Source organism: Dermacentor silvarum, chromosome 8 (assembly GCF_013339745.2).
Source record: "Dermacentor silvarum isolate Dsil-2018 chromosome 8, BIME_Dsil_1.4, whole genome shotgun sequence".
Classification (NCBI taxonomy): domain Eukaryota; kingdom Metazoa; phylum Arthropoda; class Arachnida; order Ixodida; family Ixodidae; genus Dermacentor; species Dermacentor silvarum.
This window is the reverse complement of record NC_051161.1, coordinates 73,569,318-73,597,307: the sequence shown is the minus strand read 5'-3', so window position 1 is coordinate 73,597,307 and position 27,990 is coordinate 73,569,318. Positions and strand designations below refer to the sequence as shown.

At 46.5% G+C, this 27,990-nt stretch overlaps 2 protein-coding genes across 2 annotated transcripts; both read left to right on the top strand.

The window, feature by feature from the left end:
* Positions 1–2,246: 2,246 nt before the first annotated feature.
* LOC125947586 (serum amyloid A protein-like) lies at positions 2,247–11,985 on the top strand. The gene is made up of 3 exons (XM_049672660.1): positions 2,247–2,331; positions 8,993–9,221; positions 11,690–11,985. The coding sequence occupies exons 1-3, from the start codon at positions 2,271–2,273 to the stop codon at positions 11,925–11,927; spliced, it is 528 nt and encodes a 175-aa protein (XP_049528617.1). The 5' UTR covers positions 2,247–2,270; the 3' UTR covers positions 11,928–11,985.
* Positions 11,986–21,529: 9,544 nt separating this feature from the next.
* LOC119461455 (uncharacterized) lies at positions 21,530–25,842 on the top strand. The gene is made up of 3 exons (XM_037722774.2): positions 21,530–21,679; positions 23,597–23,831; positions 25,508–25,842. The coding sequence occupies exons 1-3, from the start codon at positions 21,676–21,678 to the stop codon at positions 25,743–25,745; spliced, it is 477 nt and encodes a 158-aa protein (XP_037578702.1). The 5' UTR covers positions 21,530–21,675; the 3' UTR covers positions 25,746–25,842.
* Positions 25,843–27,990: the final 2,148 nt, after the last annotated feature.

Genomic DNA, 27,990 nt, shown 5'->3' with positions numbered 1-27,990 from the left:
GTCGCCTTTTACCGGTTCCATGATGGAGGTGAACTATGAGATTGTACTGATGCGGAGGTTGAAGCTGATGGTGTGGTTCTATGCAGCTTGGGTGGGAGCCCCGAAGCGTCCGTATGACCAGGGTGTCAGCTATGAATGATCACTATAACCCGTCATGGTTGCTCAGTGGTTATTCTGTTGGGCTGCTGAGCCCGAGGTCACGGGATCGAATCCCGGCCACGGCAACCGCATTTCGATGGGAACGAAATGCAGAAAACACCCGTGTGCTTAGAGTTAGGTGCACGTTAAAGAACCCCAGGTTTTTTACGCCGTAGAGCCTCCCCCCCCCCCCCCCTTGCACTACGGCGTGCCTCATAATCAGATGGAGGTTTTGGCAAGTAAAACCCCATCATTTAATTTAATGATCAATATAAGAATCGCCGGCAAACAGTCCCCTAGTAGTACTTTCGACGTAGTATATGACAACTCTCTTATAAGACTCCTTGTCTTTGATACATCAATTGCTCAGATTTACATACATATGCAATTTTGTTTTTGCAGTGATCTGTGTAGCGGCATGGTCATGGTAGTACGCATAAGGAAACGGTGCAGGAGCAATCTGCTGTTTTACAGCGCTTTTCAAGCTTCGTAACACACATTTCTCTAAGAACTGCCTGCGAGGTTGCGGCGCGCTCTGTGTGTGCAACAAGCGATTCTACATAATCTCGGAGGCGAAGGCTGGTGACATACTGCGGTACTCACCGCTCGCTCGCAGTGAAGCGGAACACCTTATTCACAAATTGAAACACTTAGCGAAACTAAAGTGGATTCCGGCGCATAAAATCATGGCATCAGAGTCGTGGCCGGATACTGATGAACCCTAAACATCCGGTATGGGTCTCGGTGTTCATACCGAGACCCATACGAGCTAGCGGTTGCCGAAAACGCCAGAGAACACACACAGAGAGAGAGAGATAAAAGCAAAGGAAACAGAGGCCTGAGAATCCCTCGATGATGTCTAGAGACGTCACTCGCGAACTTAACTGCCACCTCTGTAGAGCGTGACGTCATGAAGATGTGGCGCGCAGCAGTAAAATTTCATGCAGTCAAAAAAAAAAAAGTACGACAAATTGTACTGACGGGAATTTCCTCGGTAGGACATATGAATAGACGTGGCAAAGTTGTCGAAAATTAGTTGGCAACAAATACTGTTGCTCAACGCCGCGAAAAGTGAGGAAAAGTGTCAACGTAATCATCCGCTCTTTATGCCTGCAGAATGTGTCTCTTTGTTTGAGAACATGCAACTTGACTATTGAAACAGTTTCTATGTCTAACGAGGAGGAGCGCTGACCTCTACTCTGCGGAGTATAAAATGAGCGTTTAGTCACTTGTCAATGCATTCCAAACAGCGTAATGGTTTGTGCGCGACTTGGAACCGGGATGTCACGTATACAAATTTCAGCTGGAGATGCGCATGATAGGAGCACACATATGACATCACCGTCAGGCCACCCGGACCCGTTGTCTGAGAAGTGCTAGTCCAGTCGAGGGGCGCGTTCGGGAACACGCACAGTATACGCCTGCCAGTTTGTCCGCAAAAGAAACTGCTTTGTTATCAGGGATTTTGACAAAGCTAGGAGAAGGAAAGGCAGGGATGTTTACTAGGGGTCGTTTGGCGCGAAGCGTATATTACCAGCGGGTACACTCATCCAGGGGAAAGAACTTGCGCAGTAAGTTGTGGAGGAACAAAAGAAAGGCTTGTCCCAGTTTCATTCTCTTTTTCCTTTATGTAAATTTTTGTTTGAGGTATTTAACAGTACAACCCAGAGCAGAGGTGCAATATAGAAAAGTGCATAATGTTAATCAAGGACACAGTAGTGGACCTTCGACAACTTACTCTAAGGTAACCTACAATCACACGTGCGAAGCTTTTTTATTCATTATCACTATCACCACCAAAATAATAGTCATATTTTATGTCCCTTGTACGAATCTATCTACTCATTGGCAAATTTACCCACGGGCAAAAGGCTTACTGCAAGGTGTCCCAGAATTACACATGCTCAACAGAGAGTATCTCGTACACGGCAATGACAGTCAAAGTCACCTTAGTTTCATTTGGACTAGCAGCTGTTTTAGAGCGGCAAATGTACTCAATAGCACATGGTTAGGGAAAAAATAATAGTAAGCGTGCCCTATTGTTTGGTCTGTTAGTGGTAGAGCCTTTGTGATATGCAAGCCCATGGCGTGAGAGACGCTCGACAATGCTCAATAAGTAGCATCGTAAACGGATGCCGTTTTCCACACCACCGTCCTGTGCTTTGTGCAATCGCCGGAGCTTCGAAAAAATGCGTGAATCGTCACCGTACGAGCTTTCATCTCTTACCTCCATGTGGGAGCACGAACTTCGACGGCGCCCTAATTGAATTACCTGAATTAGCTTGAAATGAGACAACTCGTGATTTTATGCGACAGCTCCGCCATCCCAATCTCATCCATTCCCACCCAACATTCGTTTGACAGCCGACTTACGAATTAAAAACTGCATAGCGGTTGCTGGCTAGTTGACCTCTCTGCTTTTTCTTACTCGATTGAACTTTTCTCTTCATTGCTTTGTGCGCAAAGACAACCGGAGTCTAACGGCCATGATCGCAAATGTGCTTTGACTCGATGTTGCGTTATTTATTATTTTTTTGAGAAAGAGAGATACATTTTATTGATACGTGTTCCATTACTTCACCGAGTGGAGGGCAGCACAAGCCCTCTACCGATGACGTTACTGCGGTAGAATAACGCTACTTGGTGACTCCAGAGCTGTAATTTTGTAGTCAGACACTTCCAGCCCTCACTTAATCTATAGGTACAGGACTTATGAGGAGCATATGTGGTGTTAAGCACCATCCGCTGCTCCTATATGGTCGTAAACTTTTAGAAAAAGCGGGGAGTGAATTCAGGGTAATATGGCAAGCTGTAGTGCGTTTGGAGCCTTTCTAGCGAAACCTGAACTCCCACGTCTGCAGACAAGCTCGACATTACGGTACTACATTGCGGCCCCCGGCACGCAGCACTTAGCTGGAGCGCTGGAGCTGTGCATTATATTCTACCATGAGCCGCTGGCTTGAGAGGATTTGCTTGGAACATCCACTGACAGATGTACTTCCCAAAGCTGCAGTCGTTTCTCATTCTGCAAATGGCCTTGACGACTGCCTTTGATCAAAGATGCCCGGGCGATCCCGAGCGATCATCAGTGCAGTAAAGCGATAGTGGGTCTCTTCGCCTCGAATGGATTATGCGACATTAGGACCGGCGAGGAGTATTCGACCTCTTTATCAACGTTGCGAAGCGGCAACTCGATGTCCAACGTAGTCGTGACTTAAAGAACCTTGATGACCACAAGTGAGCTATAGCCACTGCTGTGTTTTCTTCAACGACCACCGAGCGATCCGAACTGCGGTGACACAATCACATGTAGTCTTGGGAGACGCAACCAGGAGATCAAATTGAGCGCACTGAGTCACCGAGTTGTATTTTTGAAACGGTTGCTGTAACTGTAGCTGCATGTAGATAAGGCAGTGCGCGGTGAGCGGCGTATACTGAAATAAGTATCGGGTACTGTGCAACTAGATAATGGAAAACTCGTTTGAGGAAATGCGGAGAGATCACCAGACAGCTGAGCAGAATGAAACCCCACGCGAGCATTGGAAGCACCAGCTGATACCACAGTTCCTGCGCAAGCTTGTAGGGAGAAACCTAGTATATTTTTCTTTTTCGCAGCGCCACGGATTGGTTGCAAACAGTGATCTGCGTCACTCTTTTTGTCATCGTGACAGTTTCGAGATTAGTGGTTGAGTGATGGAGCCCCTCCGCGTGGAAGCGCTGCGGATAAACTGCACAAAACGTCCACAATTCGCGGTAACTATAACAAAACAACTTATTCGGACACTGGAGAAAACTAAAACTAAGTCTGTTTGGACGGGTAACGCATTTTGTCATAACGCTACGGTTGTACGTCAGGGCGAAACAGCGCAGATGATGGGACAGGTTAAAAACGGACAGGACAATACGCCACACCATCGACTGATTCTTTATTCGAAGTAACACATTATACAAGGCGGAAGACACAAAAGGGCACAACGGTATCTTTAAGTGATTCGGCCGGCCGGCACTGAAAAGCAATAAAAATTTTATTAACCGGTCATATTTGATACAAAACATGACTTAAAAGGTGTAAATCTCGAAACAAAAAAGCACCAGAAATGCACCAGAACAACACAAAAAATCAGCCAAATTGGTAAAAGCCTACAACGGGAATCGACAAAAGGGATTTGTAAATACGCGTCTACCGGGGTAGAGTCCGCAAACACAAGAAATAGAAAGAAAAAAAAATGCCAACAAGTCCTCTGCCTATATACTGCCTTACTTCGAAAAAAATATCAGTTCATAGTCAGTGCTTTGCTCTGTCCGTTTTAGGGGCGAAGCACCTTAAGGCCGAGCCTTGTCCCTCGTCGTCATCCGTTGTCCGTAGCTCTGGTCTGCATGGCGACCGCTAGGGGCGCAGCGGTGCACAAGGGCTATATAAGCGCTGTATATAATGTACACATGTACAGTTTATATATATATATATATATATATATATATATATATATATATATATATATACGGTGGATTCACGGTTACCCCAATGATGGCCCACTCCTCATCATTCAATTCGTGGATATGCAGTGTTTTTTTTTTATTTCACCCGTCCCGCCGTCTGCACTGTTTCGCCATAATGTACAGCCGCGATCGTAAGTTCGCAGACCACAGCATCAGCTGAAGAAAAATATTTCTTCTAGCACAGCCGTGCAATGTGAAATAGCCTTAATTCATGACGCTGGTCAAACCAACGTATCTATAAACTTTGGGTCAAACAGGCGCACTTAGGCAGCACCGCTTGATTGCAGCCTACTATGCGAAGCACGAAAAAATTTAGTGGAACCTCTGGTCCAAAAACTTTTGCTCACAACTGTATGTAAAGCAACTAGCCCAGCTAAGGAACCCTTGTGCAATTCATTTCTATGGTCGTGTTCCTGGCAAAAAAAAAAAGAATTTAAGAAGAAGAAAAGAAACTTAGTTACTACAGATTAGTTGGTTACAATAGAGAAAGTTGGTTCCTACAGATTAGTTGGTTACTAGAGAAAGTTGGTTACTAGAGATTACCCCATATATACACTACTTAGAGTATATGTGGAGCTGTACTGCTGATCACGAGGTCGGGGTTTCACTTTCCGGCCACGGCGGCCGTGATGAGTACGAGGTGGAATGCAAAACGCTTTTGTGCTTAGATTTATATGCAGCTTAAAGAACACCCGGAGCCTAAAATTAATCCGAATCATTCCGCTGCGGCGTGTCCCATATCCCTATAGTGTTGCCTTCGGACGTCAACCCTTACGAATCAACTATGAAACGGGTCCGAATCATTTATAATATCCGTTTCTTGAATTCTTCGTCCAAAGCGAAGCACCACTACATTTTAAAGTACTTTCTAAGAACCTGGGCACTTTCCTTACCACATAAAAAATGTTCACAATTCTTATAAGGTTGAGTCTGGTTCGTTTAGAACGCAAATGTCATCCTTCTTTACCGATGAGCGTTTAACTAGACCGAAGGAGACGCTGTCAAACTTCGTGACATTACAGTAAGCTGCTGCGGGCACTTCGAGAGTGCGTCGCAACCCGTCTGCCACTTTTGCATATTTGTCTGGCTTATTATGTATCCAAGGCTCATTAAGTCAACCACGTCTCAAGGAAAGATTTTTTTAGAAATCTAGATTATACCAACCTGCGCTTTATCCTATACTTGGCTCCATGTAAATAACGGACAAAGAACCAAATTCATACCAGTGTTAACTACAGCATCTGTTTAATGACGATTACAGACACATAGCGGAAAAGACTTCCTTGTATGGGGAATACACAATGCGCTGTAACATCTTGGCATCTTATGAATTTGTCACGAAAGCTGAACCTAAAAAAAAAGTATGCACGTGACACTCAAATTGAACAAAGAACAGGGGATGAGCAACACGGACATGCGCTACCTGACGTACGACCCAGTTGGTCGTTGGCGTCTGCCAATATCTATTATATCGCTGTTTCACGTTGCTTATATTGCGGCAAGTAAAGAAGAGAGAGAGAGGTATATAAGGATAGCAGGCATGTTAACCAACCAATCAATCAATCAAATCAATCAAATCTTTATTTTCAACGACAGTTGGGGGTCCCTTAGGCGAAAAGCGGTAATAACATCACTTGAAAATGCCTAAAAGGCCTAAACTGTCGAGTCCGGTTGGCTACCCTACGTTTGGGGAAGGTAGATGGGGAAGAAAAAGAAGGGAAAGAGAGAGAGAGAGAGAGAGGGTGGCGGGTATGGAGACCTGCACGGCCCGTACTACAGAGTCAGAGGCGCTCGTACAAAGCAAAAAAAAAAAAAAATTAAATTATGGGGTTTTACGTGCCAAAACCAGTTCTGATTATGAGGCAAAGCAGACGCTCACAGAAAGCACAAAATTGCAGAATGCATAGAAAACCTCAACACTAACTTTCCCTAGAACAAATTCTTTCGCAGTTTGTTGATACGTCTCAATGGGGCCCTGAAACTCCTTTTTCTTGAAAAAGAGTGCGATACCTTTCAAGAAACACATTCCCGCTGAAATTTTGTGAAAGGGACATAATATGAACGGAGATAGTACGAACGGAGATATAAATAAGGCCACTTTTTTACGTTCCCTCGTTCTGCGGCGCGCTTGCGGGGATCTTTCAAGGTAGGCGTCTAACAAAGGAGCTGGGAAAAGACGGGCGAGCCACGTTAGGCACCGTTCCAGCGCTACCTGGTAGTGCGCGAGCATTTCGTGGCCTTATAAACGATCGCCCAATGCTGGAGTTTATAGGCATTCGCGTGCGCTGTATAGCGCCATCGCTTACGCCGCATAGAGCCAAAAAAAAAAAAAAAAAAGAGTTGAAAAGAATGCGGGGGCCTCACAAGCTGCGGAAGAGAGCGAGAGATCCGCTATGCGAGATTGTATAGGTTCCCTGCTGTATGCAGCAGAATAATACCGGGTGTCCCCCGCAACTTCAGCCAAACTTTAAAAATGTGTAAATGCCACGTAGCTGCACAGACCCATAGTAATGTTGTTTGCCTCGAGCGGCCAGTCGCGCGGCAATTTATAGCGTGTATTCGCGGGCTTATCCCATGCTCGGAAAAACACATTTATGTACAGCACGTATTGAGCAACAGAAAGCTGTATCGGGAGTTTTTCACGTTGCTCTACAATTTTCTCATTGACGCTTTTCATATAATTATGATATTTGAGAAGTTAATAAACAATTAAGCCTAATTATGTAATTAGGCGTAATGCTAAAAATAATCTGATTATTTCCAAGCGACGACAAAGATTATCTTGGTTCTGTCCAGCTACGTGGCATTGGTATATTTTAAATGTTTAAGTTACGGGATGACACCCTATATATACCCATGTTCACGGCAGCACGTACTGTGTACGGATCCGGCGGCACGTTTGCTTACTTTACTGTCTTCGAAACGTGACAATTGTCCCTGAACCTATTATTTAATTATCTATAATATCCCTTTCAAATTAGACTCCGAGATATAATAATATTTGACCCGTTTTAGTAAATTAAGCATTTTCACTACCAAGAAACTCGTTCTTGGCGTGAAAAAAGAAAAAAAAGCTTGGTAAGCCAGAAAAGACAAGAACAGAAGACGCCTGGCACCGCCGTCTTAGAATTCCCGCACCAGCTCACGATGACGTCACATATTTCGATGGCGTCTAATTTTTTTTTCGCTAGAGATCAACTGCATCATATTCGAAAAGAGCCAAGGACTGACTTTCAATAACCATTTATTGAAACCAAAAGGACGAGAATATACGCTGAAACCACGACGCCTTCCGGGTGTATGGGTGCTGGGGTTTTGGCGGGAAATTTAAAATATATGACAATAAAATAAAATGAAATTGTGGAGTTTTTCGTGCCAAAGCAACGATATGATTATGAGGCATGCCACAGCGGGGGACTCCAGGTTAATTTGGACCACCAAGGTGCCCTTCACGGGCGTTTTAAAGACGATAGTACTTTTTGGGCTACCTAAACGCGAAAAGCTTTGTCTGTCTGTCACTCGATTCAATCGCTCGGCTAAAACTGATTCAACCACCCGGCCAATATCAACCAAGCCACTAGCACTGGTGGCACGGGGTCATTGCACGTCAACATTATACAGCGCCAAGGAAACCTCAGGCCTATTTGAGGCAAAATATATGTACATAACCGTGATCCGCAGCGTTTATTTAATTAAGAATACACATAGGACTGGTTTTTACGTTAGTAAATGAAAAATCAACGCGTTAGAAATGGTGTCGAAGAGGTTCTACGCGTTAAAAACAAGCCGACGGATGGCGCGGCTCTGTATCCGGCTTTAAGCCAACAGTTTAAGCCAACAAAAGTTCCCAACAGATGGCGCGAGAGCAGGGCGAACGCGGGAAATTTTAATTGAATTCAGCAAAACCTCCATTACATCCATCATGGGAGGAGTAAGAGGTGAGAAGAAGAGCGTGAGGGGTGGGAGGAAGGGAGGAGAGAGGGTGTTCCATATCAGGGGTGGCAGAAGACTATCGTCTTTCGGCGTCATTTGCAGCGAAGCAAGCAGATATGCGGACAATTTTTTTTTTTTTCATTTCGCCCCCATCGAATGCGAGATTCGATCCCGCAACCTCGGGCTTAGCAGTGCAACACCAGAGTCACTACGCCACCACGGCGGGTAATATATAACTTCGGCTCTCATTCACTCTTTTAATAATTGATCTATCAACGCGCAATAACGAAATTAAAGTTTTGAAAGACTACGTTAACGGAATAACTTGATTTAGCGTGTCTATTTAGTGTGTCTATTTGATGACCTTTGACGCTTTTTTTTATTATTCTGTGTCTCTCTGTGAACGTATTTCCGCTTTGCGCAGTGCGAGATATGCGGCCATCGCTACCGCTCACGGTGGCGGCTCTCCTGGTGTTGACGTTCGCGATGTGCGTGGAAGGCCGCAGCGGTTCGATGCAGTGGCCACGCTTTATGAACTGCGTCAGAAAGCGTGCTGGTCGGGACATAGGCACGCCCAGCGGAAGCTGCGCCGCCCGCAAGATGCTCGGGCAGTTCCTCACCATGCGCCGCGTCAAGTGCATGCACTGTGACAAGTACGAATCGGCACATTTTTTTTTTATTATTCTAGAATCATTTTCGGCGTCCTTCTGAACACAAACTGCACAGTGGAACTGCCTCTCAGCGTGATAAGCAACGGAGCAGCGTGCCACTGCTCTGAGCTGGCACGTAACACGCATCAGACGTCCCCGCACGCATCCTTGCAGTGTATTATACGCGGGAAACCTGGAGCCTGCTTGCAAAAGCCTCCAATTCCTCCTTTCCATTTTACCGTTGCCAGAGGATGGAATGGCGAAACAGTGGCGTGTATAGAGTTTTGCTCGGTTGTTCTTGCAATTCTCATACTCCTGTTCCAATTGGGAGAGAACTATCGGAAGCCGACTGACAATGATAGTTAAAAAAAAGTCTAGGGTAAATGAACTGCATGTTAACTGAAACGTACAATTCATTATGAATGAGGGTTACATGTGTGTTCAGATTCATATGCCTAATAAAAGAACAGCGAGATGAAGTAAAAGACAATTTCGCTCCGGTGGGAGCCGAAACCCCAACCGCATGAAGTCTTCGGCGCTCTATACCAGCGGGTGTACGAGGACGGCTCGCCACCCGTCCACTTTCTTGGGTATCTTTATACGTGTATTACGCTTTGCCGTGCATGTGTCAGCCAGCGTTACTCCGGACAACGATGGTGGATGTGCATCATGTGGCACGTGATCTAAGGAGCAGACAACGGTGTCCATAAACCATCTTATCATATACCTCAATACATCAAGGCTGCCTGAGCCGAGAGCTATAGGTCTCGGCTCAAGCTTCCTTACGGATTAAGCGCGAATAACCAGGTGAACAGGGGAGCTCAGTATTTCGGTAAGACAGCATGAAGAAAACAATGCGATAGCTAGGTTCAATACATGCAGCAGAAACGCAAGATAATCTACGGACGAGAAACCGTCGCCGTAGCGCAAACGGTAGCGCAACGAAGGCGTCATACTTAGGTCGTGGGTTTGGCTCGCAAGGCAATCAAGTTTACGTTTCTTCCACTTTCAACTCTATTTTGCTATGCAGCAATTATAGCAGAATTACTCTCACTCACAATTGTTTCTACATATAATTTTAAAAATTACTCCATCTCCCGCTAAAGGGAACCATGTGTGGATGCGAAGCAGCGGCGAGATGGTTAGCTTGAGCGGGAGATGGTCTCGCGGCAGCGGCCCGAGCACTCATCGCGGCGCTGCACAGGAGGCGCGTGCGCTCCGTCATTTTCATACCGCGCAACTACCGTGGCGCCCCCAGCGGAGTATGCAGCTGTCGCACCACCTGTCGTGCGCGCCACTCTGGATTCCTGGAGGAGAGAAAGGGGGAGCGTAGGAGAGGAGAGAGAGGTGGAGGGAACGCGCATGCGCGGTGGAGGTGTGGCACGCGGGCGCCGCTCCGTACAGTAGAGGATTCCTAGAGGAGAGAAAGGAGGGAGCGTAGGAGAGGAGAGAGAGGGGGAGGGGACGCGTCTGCGCTGTGGGGGTGTGGGACGCCGCGGGAGGGACGGACAAAGCCCCCGCCATAAGCTGCTTCGCGTCTAAAAAATAAGTGCGGCATTAGCCAACAGCTTTCTGGACTAAGAGAGCCGCCCACCTAGGGCGAAGAAAGAACACTTTCTCACTGTTTCTCACAATAAACGTTCATTCCTCCTCCTTAAACTCGCCTATGCTTTGCTTGGCTGCATTGTCTGTTGGCATCACAAATTTTTTTTTTCGTTCTTGCAAATATACGCTCCCGCATTCCTTAGCATCACAGAAGCGTGCACGCCAGTTGCAATCCACGTTCACCATCCACGTTCACTTTGATAAAGTTCCGATGTGCAGGCAGGGTCAGTAGAGAATTTTGGCATCGGGTCGTTATAGCAGCAGTACGCTCTTTACCACCGTCAATTTCAGGGTCTCGACGTATTTTGCATATGGCGAAGAAAATATAATTCAGTAAAAATGGGACTGCTTTTGCTATACACACATACGGAATAACCTTTATTTGGTATTAGCAAAAAAGATCGTTTTATCGGCAGTGTACCAAGTCCCATTATATGCTGTGTCAGTTGTGTAATAGCATTGTCACTGAATACTTGGGCTCAGTGTACTGTATTGTGCCAGCGAACAAACCTCAGGACGGCTGCCTCGATTGTTTTTTTTTTTTTTTTGCTTGTCTTTAAGTCATATCCGCCGAGGTGCCTCCGTGGCTATGACGCTCTCCAGCTGAGAACGAGGTCGCGGGTTCGCTTCCCGCTCCCGGCGGCCGTACTTCGATAGCTGTGAAGAACAAGAACGCTCGTGTTCTTAGCTTTAGGTGCACGTTAAAGAACACCAGGCGTTGTAAATTAGTCCGAAGCGCTCCACTACGGCGTACCTCGTACCTTACTGTGAAATTTCTGCACGTTAAAGCCCAGCAATTTAATTTTCATTTAGTCTTTCAGTCCAGAAGAGCCCGACGTCCTCTTGTTGTTCTGCTGATGTCGCAGGTACTTCCACTGCACGGCAAACTGGCTGGCGACGCGGAGGTGCCGGGGACGGCACAACTGGAAGGTCGCCAGCGTAATCAGCAAATGCAGGGAGTACTCACAGCCCGGAAACCCAGCTGACAGTCGCGAAGACGAGGAGGCTAACCGATATGGCCGGGCCGGCGGAAACTGCGGAGCACGCTACTTGCGCCCAGCCAAATGTGCCTACAACCCAAAAACGGGTCAATGCAAGTGGTGACCACAGAAGACACGAGCAGCGCTGGCTGCGACTACTGATGGCAGTGTCTCCGACGAGGTCTGTTTATGCCAGAACTGTCTGGATCTGTTGACAAAATATTAAAAAAGTGAGAGAAGAAGAGAGAGCGGAAATTTATTTCAGAAACAGCAGAGAAGTCAAGCTGAGGTTAGCCTTAATTAGCCTGCTACTTAGCCTGCAAGGGAAAGGGAATGGGAGAAAATAGGGTCGGCAAGGGGTGACGACGTGGACAGAAGGCGTGAATAAATGCGGTCCCTTGTCAAATGTAAATATCGCAGCCGCTAGTCGAGCATCGCGCGGAGCAGGAATGCAAGTAACTCCTCTGCAACTGCATTTAGGGACTTATCAAGGTTCTAGATTGGACGCTGTGGACGTAGAATCGGCCAACGCCAGTCGCTGGCGCGCGCACTGAAGACAAACACAAAGGACGTGGTGCTCTGTTTCTGGCATGTCACAACTTTCGCAGTATCCATGGAGAGAGTCGGCACATGAAGTAGACGTGCATATATTTTCGCAAGTGCCACACGTAGTTGTTGCCATGTGAACAATGCACGCATTACTCCGCAGGAGGCCATTCAGCTTTTTAAAAAGAGGTTGCAAGGTCACGCCTGCCAAGGTGGCTAATATGGCGACTCTCCGATTGTGACCAGTATCCTCTTGCCGCAGTCGTCATAGTCGCAGTAATGAGGCAGCTGGCGTTGGGTTTAAAGAATAGCAAGGTAATAAGCGTTACATCTTTAAGGCGTTTCTGGCTGCTTCATCTGCAAAGCCATTTCCATGAAGACCACAGTGTTCACCTTCACCAGCACCAAATGCAATGCCATTTTACTTTCGCAAGAGAGCCTATCTCTGCCACGTCAGAAGCCAAAGAATAATAAGAGTTATTGCTTGTCGCACATACCTATTGGCAACTGGTTTTTAGTCGCAAAGTATATATAGCCCGTGTTTGATATGGACATTCAAATATATGTATTGAATGGCGTTTTGGATCACGACGAGTTCTGTAGCGGCAGATGTCATTTGTGATGCAGGCGAAAGCTGTGACTGATGATAATAATTTGTATAACTATGGCTGTAATTGAGCCGGCCGAAGTTACGTAGCCGTCCAAGTAGATGTACGCAGTGCTTCCGCTTTCTTTCGATATACTTCCAGTTTTGAAACGTGCCGAGGCACAGGTGGCTCATGTTTGAAGGAGCTGGCAGGCTGTACCTTACATAGCTTACAAAGATAGCCTGGGAAAGAAGGTGTAGGAAGTGCTAAGCGGGATTTCATTTTATGCATCCAACAAGCCAAATAACTTGTACATACCCGCCTAGCCATGATCTTAGCATATATAGCGATGGGTTTTGAAAAGGTCAAACCACGGCTGATGGGGGAAACATTGTTAGGTACGTAGAAAGAGACACGGGACCGACTATATGCAGGTGTATTTTCATGTGTATTTACATGTGCAATACATGCAAAATTGCACAAGACGAACAGTTCGCGCAAGGTCATATCGTCGTCGTCGTCATCGTCCTTATCAAACATGACATCTGTTCTCTATCTGTTGCGTAGCAATAGAGCCGGACCGGCACTGCGCCAATAAAATCACAATTTACTTACGTGGTCAATCACAACGCCCGGGAACCCGTGACGTATTCCACAATAATAACATTGCAGTAGTTGGTGATTTGGTGCTCCCCCAGAGACTGGCGTCTGAACCAACACCACCTATATAGCACAAGGCCTACGCACTCCGATCCATGACGTCATGCTACCTGGCCCGACTACCAGAGAATCTAATGGGGATGCTTCCGCGTAAGCAACAGTGATTTTGACGTCACCGCTTTCGTTACGGCAGCCTTGGCAATGGAAATTTCAGGCCTGGTAGCATGACATCATAGATCGGAGTGCGTAGGCCTGTGCTATTTAGGTGGTGTTGTCTGAACATGATGTCAGTACCCTTGTTGTTACCAATTGTAGTTTATGACGGCGTAGGCGCTTAGCCGTAGAAGATATGTAATCTATCACTCTGCTGCGGCCTCGAGGCTACAGTAGTACTGGTGTCACCCACGTACTTTCGGACGTGCAGAGTATCCGGGAGCTCACAAGCGACGCCGATTACGGTAGCATTGAATATTGTAAGGCTGTGCATTGTGGGATACCCCGAACAACATGATGATGGCTGGTATCATGACTTGCAGCCATGAAAATTGTACGACGACTCAGGTATCTCACAATTCAGGGGCAAGGACGAATGCCGACATCCAATTCATCAAGGGCGTCAAGTTTAGCTTCGCGAAGTATGTTGAGAGGTGTGCCCTTGATGTTCTAAAAATACCATCTCTGTAACTCGCTGGCAGCATTTTTCTTTTCGTGTATGCCTAAAATCAGCCACAACATATAGATATCGGACATTATTTTCGATAAAACACTCCAGTCTGTCCAGCATCATCCACTCCTACACATTTTCAACCTAACCCAGCAAGGCAACTGGTCGGTAGGATAAGAGCTCGTAGAGCGTTATTGCAGGATTCGGAGATAGCGACCAAATGGATTGTACTTCAATGGTCAGGAATAATACATTGAGATCCATGTAGCACCGCAAAGCGACAGTATACAGAACCTGCCTAGCTCCTGCACCAAGGCTAAGACAACGCGGCGTGAGAAATACCGTCGGGACCGAGTTCACAAAAATTTCAGTACATAAGTGCTGCTTACCACTGGCCTGCCGCCTCCACTATAATGTGTTCAGCATAGAATTGGCTCAAATTTGCTGTTACGAAGAATTGTAGCGTAAGAACATTTGTGAATGCAGGCCCAGGTGCAGATGATCATCGTCAAGCAGCGAGCGCAACAACCAATTTCGATATCACGAAACAGCCATCAAGACGATCATCAAAAGTTGGCGACAAATAGCTGTCTGATTTCAGGGGTGGAGGTGTTGATAAAGCTTACACACACCTAGTCACGAAAATTTCCCGCAAGTTCCAAAGCTGTTCGGCACTGGTGAAGGGCAACAGTCTCACAAAGTTGACTTTGTACGAGAGTCAAACGAGGACTCCGCACGAATTTCCCAAAGCCTAGATAGCTTCATGGATGTAATGACAAATAAGCCGTCCTCCCGCATTCCTTCCTAATTTTTTAGACGCGGTATTCGTGCTCAGTGACTAAACTTGGAGTATTTGATTCTTCCGTGCTTTAAGTGTCCGTGATATGGCGGATTCAAGTCATTCATACTGACAGTCCATGGGCGATCTTGGCATTGGCATCGTCCTGGGAAAAGTGTTCGTGTCCTGCGCAGAAGATTCGATAAAAATCTAGTTCCCACGGTGTGCTGTCATCGCACATATGCTCGATTGCCGTTTTGAAAGTAGATAATCGAACCATCGGGCTCGAGATGGGGTGTAAGGGACAAACCAGCTGAACTGTACTTAAGTGAGAATGCGATCGCATCCGTGCATTTTCCCGTTGGCGCCCCAGTGCACAGGCGGCAAAAAGCTTCTGGACACAAAAGCACGATCTAAGTAGCTGCTATAGGACACGTTGCAGAGAAAGGGAAGTGAACCATCTCTGATTACGACCATGCCCTCGTTTTGCGTAATTTATGCTAGCTGTTTAGCGCGAAAAAGTATGGGAAACTGCCCGCTGCCGATGGTGGTCGTGAAAGTCACCGGCTATAATATGAGGGCCTGCGCATTCTTTACATCCCCGAAGCCAGGTAAGACGGACCAAACTATGCATTGAATGTGTGTAACCACCGATTACGGATAATATTCGATGATCTAGCTTCAGCGTCAAACAAGCGTACTCATTAGGATCATAACGAGACAAAAGTTCACAGGAGGCTTGAAGAGATGGACAATGGTAAAACAAGGAATATCTCTAAAGCCAACGTTCAGTCAAGACACTTGTTTTCGTCAAATCCCGTTGTCGAAAAAGTCGGCTCCAGCGACATCCCCTGTTCATCCATTGTTGATCTTTACTATCGCGTGGTCCTATAGTCTGTTCCGGACCAGGGGCGTATCCGGGTAGGAGGGGACGGGGGGGGGGGGGGGGGGTCACCGGGCACACGTGCCCGTCTCTTCCCCGAAATTTCTGTGTACCAGGTATGTCCGACCTAAAACGACGTGCGAAAACGCCCACCTGCCCCGCCCGGTCAAGTGGCGGGGCAGGCGTTGAGGGAAAGAGAAACTGGTTAGGTTAGAGGAATTCGATGGACGACCGTGCGGTCGCCGTGGTTTCCCACTCAGCTTCTCTACCCTCCCCGCTGGCGCTCTATCCTTCTCGCTCCGTATTCTCATCAACTCCATGCAGTGCAGAGAAAACTACGGGTCGCGTCAACGCACCAGACAAAGGCTCCTGCACTGCACGCCCTTAAACTGGTTAGAATAAACAATGTATCATCTATCCGGCACAGTGGCTACGCCGCTGTGTGCCGGACGCACATCTGCAGCACTTTACTGGTAGCTCTAAGCTTGTCTGTTGTCGCGCACTTCACCGTTGATGTTTTACAGCATTCTGCGTCTGCAGCCAACCTAACACATTTTTTTTGTTTTGTTTTTCGGTGCTGGAGAGAGAAAAAGTGTGGATTTCTCTCAAGCACTCAATTCATTCTGTGATGGAAGAGTTCCGGTCACTGAACAAGACAAGGCGGGAAGAACACAAACGTTTCGAGGTTTCGTACGGGTTCCTTGGTCACACACTTCATCATCATCATGCAAACTGAGCAAACAAATTTTAGTCAAACCTTTAAAATATTCCACGTATAAGAGTGAGTTAAGCGCACAAATGTGTTGCTTCTTGTGTTTGTTATTATTTCTCTTGTAAGACAACAGCTCACGAGTGTATCAGATGTCGTTCTCTTTTCTGATTTTCTTTTTTTATGCACAATATGATACGCCTCTTCATATACGACAGATCCATATTCAAAATGAAAGAACAACCCGGCACTGAACAAGAGAAACGTAAGATCAACGAAAAAAAATTAAGGACGAAGCAATACAAAACAGATGCACCAAAGAAACAAATAAAACAGACTGGAACGTAAACGCAGCTCAAATAAATGCACGATAAACAACACAAAAGTGAGGTCACATAAAACAAAATGGAATTTAAGGTGAGCTCACATAAATGCGCTTAAGACAGAGTGGCAACAAAGATCAAAGAAAACACACTTAGTTCGCAATAAAGCACGCGATCTTGTCACTTATATACTATCTCTTGCTTGCCAAAGCGGGTGACTGTCTCATTATTCGCTAGAACACGGCCCGTTAGCTCTCAGTATATTTTCATATGCGTTATGACGTAAATTCATATTTGCCGTCCCTGAGACGTTATAGCTACCAAATAGAGTACGTGTATGTACACTGTCAAACTGTTTCGTAGACTTTTTGTTCATGCTTTCAACGTTGATTGTTGGTGAAAAGAAAATTTACGCTCTAATAAACACGTATTTTACTTTGATTTTAACTAAAATAGACTTTTCTCACAGATTATCTTATTGGAAGACACAAGAAACGTCCACATGACCTCGTTATAAAATTACTGAACCAACTTAAGTTAAATATTTAGCATTCGAAAAGAGAAACAGATAGAGAAAGGAAACATCTGGTGATTGTTGAGAATACAGTAGCTTATTCAAATTAGCGAAACAAATTCTAAACTTTCTGGAAAAAAATACCGGGCCGAATGCAGAAATATTTTTCTTCGTAAGTGGCCTTTGCCATTGGCTAGCCCTCTCCACTAATTATATGTCCAGCCTTAGAGTTAGCGGGAATTTGTTCTTACGAACAATTTTTGCGTAAGAGCTCTTTTGTGTGAATATGGGCCCAGAACTCCAAGTTTTGCAACTCCCCAGTCGTCAAGCGGATACCGTACTATATATATATATATAGTACGGTCCATATTTGGTCCAGAATTTTAGTCCAATTTTAAGCTTCCTTTATTATACAACAATTTCCAGTCAAATCAATGCTATGGTTGTACAATGAGAGCGTGTTCTCGTTGCGTCTGTGTTCGAATACAATTAAATACAAATCGGGCGTGAAGCTCAATGTTCCTTAAAACGGATATTTAAAGAAATATGTACACCATGGCGTTTGGTGCATTACCTTCGCGAAAATAAGCAGCACCTGTGATACCACACTGTCTGGTGTTGTTTTACTTAGCTGAGCATTTAATAGGAAGGAACAGGTAGGGAATACTTGAATAACAGAAAAGTCGTCGTCATTCAATTTGTATTTTATGCTAGAATGAGATATACTAAATTTCCGCATATTTGTTTCTGGACGACATTGCGGTCTAATGTGGTTAAATCACTAGCGCGACCACAAGGACGAGGATCTTGTAAACTTACAGACAAAGCACTGAGTTTCAATAAATGTTTCCTGTGATCTATGTCGTTGATTTCTATGTCTTTGTAACATTTTGTGCGCTATTAGTATATGTTCAATGTATTACCAACAAGACAAGTTCTAACGCTGCCAGGTATAAGCAGGACTGCAGGAGTCTAGATTATCCACTAAATTTACAAGGGTGCTTAGAACGCCACCTGTTGACCTATTATGTCTCTGGGTCACCATGGTGACGATTTCTACATCGTGCATCTCGATTTCTTGCAACCCCCCCTCCCCCCCCCCCCCAAAAAAAAAGAGTGAGACATTAATTGAATTTTTGGTGATTAAAGGATTGGGAGTTACTTCGCACAGACTTCGCACGTGCGTGTAAATATGCCTGAATATGTCTATTATTTAGTTGTCATTACCTCAGAAGCACTGCACAAAATCAGAAAAAAGTAAACCGGTCTTTACTGGACCTTTCTCAACTCAACTCAACGTAAAGTACATAGCCGCTACCGCAACAAATATTCCGAAGGACAATGGTACACTAGGCGTTATTTACTGCACTGAGCCACAGCTTTCTCCGTCAACCATACCGACACCGGACAGACCCACAACAGTGGTCACTGATTCGAAAAACCATCACCTGCAGGACTTTGGCACAAGGTATGGTGACACCCTACGCACACCGTATCCTCACATGATTACAGCCCAAAGCTTTACGCAGGGTGCGTATCGTCCAGACACCTGGACAGGCCTCTTTCCATACACGGTGTCAAGAGTGGGATAACGACTGATGCCACCAGCGAAGAAGTGAAGAGGGAACTAAGGCCCCCCGGAACCTCTGCAGCTGACGGGTAACCTGGCTACGAACTGGAAACGCTTCAAGCGAAAATCTGATTTGTTTCTCCAAGCGACTGCGTTGAAAAAACATCCCACTTCTGACACCACGTATCAACCAAAGGAATGACTGAGGCGACAGCAGGGTGTGCAGAACAAGAAGAACAGTCGTTTAATGTGTGTGCTGTACTGGTATCTTCGATAGACGCACACTGCGCACGTACGACGCCATATCATTTGTAGACGAGGCGCGCGTGCCCGATACACAACCCAGACGATGCAACGACAGAACCAATGTGGTACACTGAAGCACTACAACATTACAGACATAGCAGGAGATACTTTGCCCCTCCCCATCACTCTCTTAATCGAGAAGATGCCGTCTCGCGGCGATAGCCACAAACCAATACATTCCTCTGACTCTTTTACCTTCACCTCTTCCACCCCACACAACACCCCTCATATACTGCCCCTACTGCGGAGCAAAGCACACAGTATTTCACTGCACCTGGGAATGCCCACACCGTCCTGGCTGCCCCCCTATTCCTTCACCTTCACCTTCCTCCTGGGAGACTGCGCTGACCATCTCAGACCCGGAGGAGCAGCTATGGCAGATCCGGCGGGCACGCGGAGTGCCGCGAGCCAATGGAGCCCTGAAACAAGGGCTCCATCCTACGAGGAAGACGCCCACCTCATTAAAAATAAATTATATGTTTTTTTTTCTCTTTCTCTCTCAACTAATGTGTGGACAAGCAAATGACTTTTGCACGATATACCTTGCAGTCATGTAGTCAATGATGTTTCTTCCTCCTAATGCATTTTGGTGAATTCGCGATTGCTCCATACAATTGTTATCCCTGCAAAGCAGGCCATGCACCGAGATCACAATGCACTCAGCGAAAGCAGTTGGCTTGGCAGCCCGGCGCGACGGCTTGCTACGTTTAAGTTTTCGTGATCGTGCTTTTTTTTTTCCTTTGTTCAACAAGAGGTAGCGTGTCCGCGAAAATTCTGAGAAGAGCTTATTCGGCTCTAATGGAGCGCCGTCGGGTATCGCCGTGTTTCTTCGCCTAGCAGGTGCGGAGGTGTCAGAAATTCGGGACAATAGTGCGTCATACTTGACAGGAGTATAGATAGAGTCTCTCACCAGGATTTCTACGAAGAAGTCCGGCGGTAATACTCAGCGCTACGGCAGGAATTTCGAGAACAAATAACTCGAAAATTAGGACCAGCACCTGAATCTTAGTTATCTTGCAACTAAGTCCTGCTTAAATTTACTTGTCCTTCCATCTCTCTCTCTTTATTTGTTGACAGTAAGAGGGCATTACTCACCTCATGATAAATGCGTTCGTTCTCTTCTGATAACTGAAGATGAAAAGTGCTTTGAAAGTAATTGCGAGGTACAGCGCCTGGGAAAACCGAGGGTTGACGGGGTATACCATAAGCTAATTTATTTATTTTACCCTCAGGGTGAACAGACATTACAAAGGGGACTGTTTAATTATGATACAAAACGAGATACTGAATTTAAAAATGCATAAAAGTGCTCCTGATTATTCAATGTTAGCTAGAACAAATTAAGAGTGCGACAGAAAATTGTATAAGATATTGACTAACAACACAAGATTAGATAGGAAAGAAACCGAAGCGTGACAAATAAATGATACAAAACTTGAGTTGTATATATGTACGCCTTGGCAGAGTCAGATAGACGCAATTGGTATTAGATACTCTTATTGCAGAAAAGAAAGAAGAAGAAAAGGATACACTGCAGAAACGGCACTTCGCCTTCACTCGACTCAGAGCGAGTCATAGAAGAGAGGAAAGGCAGGGAGGTGAACCAGACGCACGCTCGGTTTAAGCAAAGGTCCCAGGCGTTTCGTTGTCTGAGGGGCTCAGTTCGCGCCGAGGCGCGTTTCTCAACACGGCAGTACGTGTGCAAGCATTTTCGACAAAAGAAAGCTGTTTTGCAATTATGAATCTCGGCAGAGGTACAAAGAAAGTAATGTAGGGGTCTTAACCAGGAGCCACTTACGAAGCATTCTACCATTGAGTATAGCCCACCCAGGGGCAAGAGATTGCACAGTAAGTTGTTGAGAAACAAAAGGGAAATCAAATAGCCGCAACTGTCCCTTTTTATCTTATTTATTTGGAGGGGCCTCAATATGCTTAATATGACAAAGAGGAGGGGCACATGCAAAAAGGATAGAAGACACTATAAAAAAGATACAATGCATAATGGCCACAAGGAGCCTCAAGATTCCACCTGCTCGACAGAAAGAGCCTTCTGCACTGTAAAGGTGGTCAAAAACATCTTAGTTTCACGAGGAGTAACAATGTATTCCAACGAGATCTGCAGGTAAAGTAGCGCAGTGTTAGAGCAGGAACATTGCAAGCAAGCGCCATTGTTTTGTCCGTTACCTATAGAGTCTTCATAGTAGCCGAATCGGTAGCGTCCGAGTCTAACCACAATGCTCAGTAACCCCTCATTGTAAGCAGCAATAAATAAACGGGTCACCTCTTTCGCACCATCATTCTACACCGTGTGCAGTCTCCCGAACAACGCCAAATGCGTGAGTTTTCACCTTAAAGGCTTTCCTTTCTAGCATCCATGTTGAAACTTGAGACAGCTGGGGAGATGCATTAATTAATTAGTTGGCATTAAAAGTGTACAACTTTGCCAAACGAAAACCTACACCGCCCCTCAAATGGTGATGTCAGGGCTCCTAGGTAACGCTACTCTGTGACTCCAGAGCTTTAATTTCGACCAGACGTTCCGAGCTCCTATTTGAAGGCAGTGGAGGGAGTGGAGGAAAGCCTCTTACCATGCCGCTCATTGCAAAATCGCGACAACATATGTGCAAACTGCATTTGCCTAGTCAGGACAGCTTGTTTATTAAATTCACTCATATTTTACTTTGAAGACACTGTGTTTTTCAGCCTCTATGAGATGCAGCCTTTCATTCTGAATTATCAGGTGCGGCCCTAAATTCCTAAATTCGCACGTTGGAAGATGAGCTTGACATTGCAATATGCAGTTTCCAGGACACGTGTCTGGGACAGTGTATAAAGCAGTATATCGTAGGTCCCTATACTTTGAGGCGCTCTGCTTAAAGCCCGTGCTGCCAGATAGACTAGTTGTGGTTTGGTCGCGGTTCTTAGTCTAAAATTGGTCTTGTCTGCTGCCTGGCTCGACCAACTGGGCTCGACCAACTGGGCTCGACCAACAATGGCTCGACCAACGCCTCAATTTAGTCTAAGTCGTCGTCATAGCGGCAAAGCGGTGCTGCTTCTTAAGAAACTGTGTGTTCTATGAGACAATGAGGCCAGCGACCAGAACGTTACCTCTTCCTCCACGCTTGGAAGCGGCAGGTCAATGCTGGATGTGGCAGGCATCGTGAACTAAATTTAGCGTACCCTTACGTGAGCTACCCCCATGATTGGTTGCAAGCAACGACCAGCGTCGCTGTTTTTTGGCATCGTGGGAATGTCAAATTTAGGCATCTTAGCGATGGCAAATCTTGGCTTAGTAGAATCGGAAGACTCGAGTAACAAAGTCGCTCCAAGAGGTTCTCCAGAGTATAAGAACTTAAATAGTGACCTGACCGACTTCTGGTGTGAAGACCGTGTAGAACGGCGCTCCAGGATTGTCTGCTCCGGCTCACGCATTTTCCGGCTCACATGGGCTCACGCCGTCACAAGCGACCACCTCTGTCATCCGCAGCTAGGACCACTGCAAAGACCGTTGTGCGACAACTTTCTCGCTGCCGCAGTGCGTGGTTAGGGGAGCCATGCAGTCGAGCTGCGACGCGCTCAGCGACAGGAATGCGAGTTGCAGAGTACGCACCGTGTGCCGCAAGTGAAGCAGTAGGCGATGCACTGCTGATGCACGTTGAAGCTGCAATCCGTAGGCGACGAGGCGCCATAGGCTAACCCGACGCGGAAGCCAAACTAGAGAACACCTATATGGCCAAACCATGTGCGGTAACTGCCTACACGGGGCCGCATAATCTGGCGTAGCCACCATGGGAATGATGGGAAGTACACGGATTTGTCTGATCTTCGTGCTTGTGGATTTAGACGTTCTTGTGACCTTGTTTATTGCGCTTCATATGCCTTCATTGTCGTAAATTTCCGAGCAATGTATACTTTTCGAAGCTGCGAACACGCAGAATCGATACTAATTACAACGGTTCAGCTTGGCGAGGTGGCAAAATCGAAACGCGCCAAGCGTCTCAATGCACTGGCTCGCCCGTGATAAATTCATAAGGGCGTTTTATGTCACGTGTCGAGGCGTTCGTCCGTGGCGCAATGGTTTCAACATCGAGCTTTTATTCCAGAGCTCCTGTGTTCGAATCGGGTTCAAACACTATTGATCACTCCAAAGTACAGACAACGTAATTCACTTAATACAGCCTAAATTTATCTTTATTATCAGTTTTATATTTGCTTTGCTCTCTTTTTGAGGATGCTCTTTTCACCTCCTGCAGTGCGAGGTCTTCCCTTTCGGTCATCGCTGCTGCTCGCGGTGGTGGCCCTCGTCATGCTGATGTTTGTGATATGCTTGGAAGGCCGCAGCGCTAAGATGCAGTGGCCCCGCTTCACCTACTGCGTCAGCAGGCGCGGGGGCCCAGCTCTGGCGACGCCCAGCGGAAGCTGTGCCGCCCGCAAGATGTACGGGCAGTTCCGTACCATGAGCCGCATCAACTGCAAGAACTGCGACAAGTACGAACCGGCGTTTTTTTTTAGATGCGAAGAGCTTATGGTCGGGGCTATGTCACTCCCTCCCTCCCTCCATCCATTCATCCATCCGCCGTGCGGCGTCCACACCCCTACTGCGCAGTGCGCATACGCATGCTCCTCCCCTTCCTCTCCTCTCCGTGTATCATCTCCTTTCCTCTCGGCATTCCTCCTCTCCTCTCCGACGCTCCTCTCCGGATTGCGCAACGAATGGCAACACCTGCGGCTCCGCGCGCAATAATTTTTTTTTTTTTTTTTTATTTATTTTATTACCCACAGCGCCTTAACAGGCATTACAGTGGGGGAGGATATACATAAAAGATAAAAAATACATACAGTGTCAGTCACACAACTAATAAAAATAACCACTAATCACAATCAGTCACAAAATTACAGATGTCATTGAAACAAACTTGAACGCGGTTATGCTAACATAGAAAAGAAACATCATTAGACATAACAGAGGCAATGTTTGACGGCAATTGGTTCCATTCGCGGATTGTTCTAGGTTAGAGCAGCTTAGGTTAGAGGCGCGACGGTAGGCGCTGCATACTCCGCTGGGGGGCGCCACTGTAGCTCGCGGTATAAATGACGCGCGCGCGCGCTCCGCTCCTCTCATTCTCCTCCCGCAACGCCGCGGACAGCGCCAGCGTCAACGCCAGTGTCAGCGCCGCGGAGAAGAGCGCTCGAGCCGCTGCCACGAAACGGCAGCGGCGACAGGCCGATCCCGAACTTCGGGCTCGCGAAGCCGGTAGCTGCGTACCTCAACCTAACGGAAACGACGAACTGAAAACTAATGGGAACTTGAGTCGACCCCATGGCTGCTTCGCATACTACTCAGGGTTCCCCTACGGGAAGATGGTGTAATTTTTTATGGGAATGCTTCCTCGTTTACTTTAGCGACATTGTGGTAGGTAGCTGGCCATCTGTCCTATCTATATCCCTAGTGCACTGTCTCTGGGATTGGCCGCCGTCATGCTGGTCACCTCCGTACCATATTATTGTTGTTGCCGTCATCGCCTACCTCAAGACATCAAGGTTGCCAGGATGACGACTTTCCTTATGCAATGAACGCAATGAACAGAGGCGTTTGGTGTTTCAGTAACAAGTACAGTGGCGTGTCCACATTTTTCTAGGCGGGGGGGGGGGGGGGGGGGGGGCTTTTCACCAAAGTAAATTTCAGCGTCTTGACGTATTGTGCGGAAGGCGACGCAAATATAAGACTGTGAAAATGGGACTGTCTTGGCTATACACACATGCGCAATACTTGGTCTCAGTGTACTGTATTGTTCCAGCGAACAAACCTCAAGATGGCTGACTCAATTTTTGTTGCTTGTATTAAAGTCACAGCCGCTGCGGTGCCTCCGTGGCTATGGCGCTCTCCGGCTGAGACCGAGGTCGCGGGTTCGTTTCCAGCTCGCGGCGGCCGTATTTCGATAGATGTGAAAAACAAGAAAGCTCGTGTGCTTTGCTTAGCTCTAGGTGCACGTTAAAGAACACCAGGCGGTCAAAATTAATCCGAACCGCTCCCCTACGGCATACATCGTACCTCATAGGTTACTGTGAAATGTCTGTACGTTACACCCCAAGAATTCAATTTTCATTTAGTCTTTTAGTCCCGAAGAGCCAGACGTTCCCTTGTTGTTCTGCTGATGTCGCAGGTACTTCCACTGCATGGCCAACTGGCTGGCGACGCGGAGGTGCCGGGGACGGTACAACTGGAAGGTCGCCATAGTAATCAGCCACTGCAGAGAGTACTCGCAGCCCGGAAACCCAGCTGACAGGCGCGGCGACGAGGCAGCTAACCGATATGGCCGGGGCGGCGGGAATTGCGGAGCACGCTACTTGCGCCGACACAGATGTGCCTACAACCCAAGAACGGGACAATGCAAGTGGTGATCACAGAAGATACATGGATCAGCAGACTGCGCGCACCGTCCCCAAAGAGCCAAAACTGTCTGGATCTGTATGTGCAAAATAAAATAAGAAGAGAGGACTAAGTGGAGAGAGAACATTTACTTAAGAAATGGCAGAGAGGTATAGGGCTGAGGATAACTCCTCAAGCCTGCCACTTGGGGGCCGGAGGATATGGAAGGAACGAATTAAGTGTTGTGAGTGGTCACGAAGTGGGCAGAGTTCGTGAATAAGCATGACGATTTCTCGGTTAGAGCTAACGCAACCCGAAACCAAGCCATGAGCGGCGCAGGAATGCGCGGTTCAGATATATGTAGTTACACCCTAAGTGGGCGCGCGACTTACCGCTCGTCGCAAAAGCGATAGCTGTTTATGTGAACTATCTATAAATGTCTTGCTAATAGCCCCACTTTTCAATGGCCGCGGTCGCTATTATTATGCCGAATCATAACGGAAGCGACTAGAACCATAAAGGCGGAAATTTATATATATATATATATATATATATATATATATATATATATATATATATATATTGGCCAGTTTTCAACGATTACTTGGCAAAGATTGTTGCTCAATGCAACGACCAGTGAAGAAAAAATGTGCCAATGTTATATATTCGCCAGCTTTTTATATGCCGGCTCAATGTGCCTCTTAGTTTACAAGTATGCGTGGTGTCTGTTGGAGAACAGTGAGTATACGTCTATATAACGAGGAGTAGAGCTGCTCTCCAGTCTGTGAACTAGAAAGTTAGCGTGCAGTCAATATCTTCTAAACAGCGCAAGTTTCGAAATGCTTTGAGCCATGTGTCCATGCACGTACGCCGACAGATAAGAATTTTAACGGTAGATGCGGAACGACACTAACATAGAGATGACGTCACAGCCAGGGCGCCGGGGCCTGCCGCCTGAGAGAAGCTGGGTTGGTCGAGGTCCGTTCCCATAATGTGAAAAACAGAGCAAAAAACGCGGACAAGAAATGAAAGGCGATGAACCGCGTTTCTTTTCAACGTTTCTTTTTTTGTCGTTTTTTTTTTTTTTTTTTCGTCGTTCTTCACATTATAGAATCGGACCAACAAGCCTAGCTCAGAGTCTTGACGAGGCCCGTCTATGAACAAAGCAGTACGCTTCCCAGTTTGTTCACTCAGACGAAACAGTTTTGAAGTGAAGCTTTCTATGACACGATTTCGTCTGCATGACATGCAGTGCTACTTCCATCTAAGAGAACATAGTTCTGGCATACTGCAGTCGTCACCACCACTCGCTGTCAGTAAAAGGGACACTTTTCTTGCGAATTTATTGTGTCACAAAAGCAGAGTAAGGTCGTGCTGCATAAAAATTACAATATGCAAAGATACAATACATAACTGCAGAAGTGGCGACATGATTCCACCTGCTACACAGAGAGAGCACCGTTTCTCGGTAATGATGACGAAATATACGTTCGTTTCGAATGCACTAACAACTGTATTGCCGCGACAACCAAAAGTATGCTAGCGCATATCAAGAAAAGAAAAGCAAGCACATTTTATTGCTTGGTCTGTGGGCGCTAGAGCCTCTAAGGCACGCAAGCACGTGGCGTCAGATTTGCATGACAATGCCCAGTAAGTAGCATTGTACACAGGCGACGGGTTTCCCACCGTCATCCTGGACCGTGTGCAGTCACCGCAGCCTGGCAGATTGAGTGAGTTGTCACCTTGTACAGGCCTTCGTCTCTAGCCTCAATGTTTAAACACGAGACAGGCCGACACCTTAATCAAGTCGCACTTATGTAATTACGAAGTCGACTTTGGCGGGCAGAGGCCTACACCGCCCCTTTATACTGACGATGCCACTGCGCTTAAATAACTATACTCGATGAACCCCAGCCCTATAATTTTAATCAGACACTCCCAGCGCCTACCTTAATGCGTGGAGTGGAGGGGTAATTATCATGCCACTGATCAACTCGGGAATAGCCGCTAAACGTTGTAGAAACTTACATACTGTGTAATTCATGTAATTCAGTCCCTGGGTGGCGAAGACCTTCATTATGTGGCAGTCGGCTTAGTTCAAGAAGAGCGTCGGGTCGAGACAAGTTCGTGGATTCGGTGGCAAACACTACCTGCTGGTGTTCGGGATTCCTAAACTTCTACAGAAAAAAAATGGTGTCTAAATCTCCGATTAGTAATGTAACATAGTACCGATGAAGTCTTGCTTTCAGAACGTCGATTAGCAGGTTCGAAGACGGC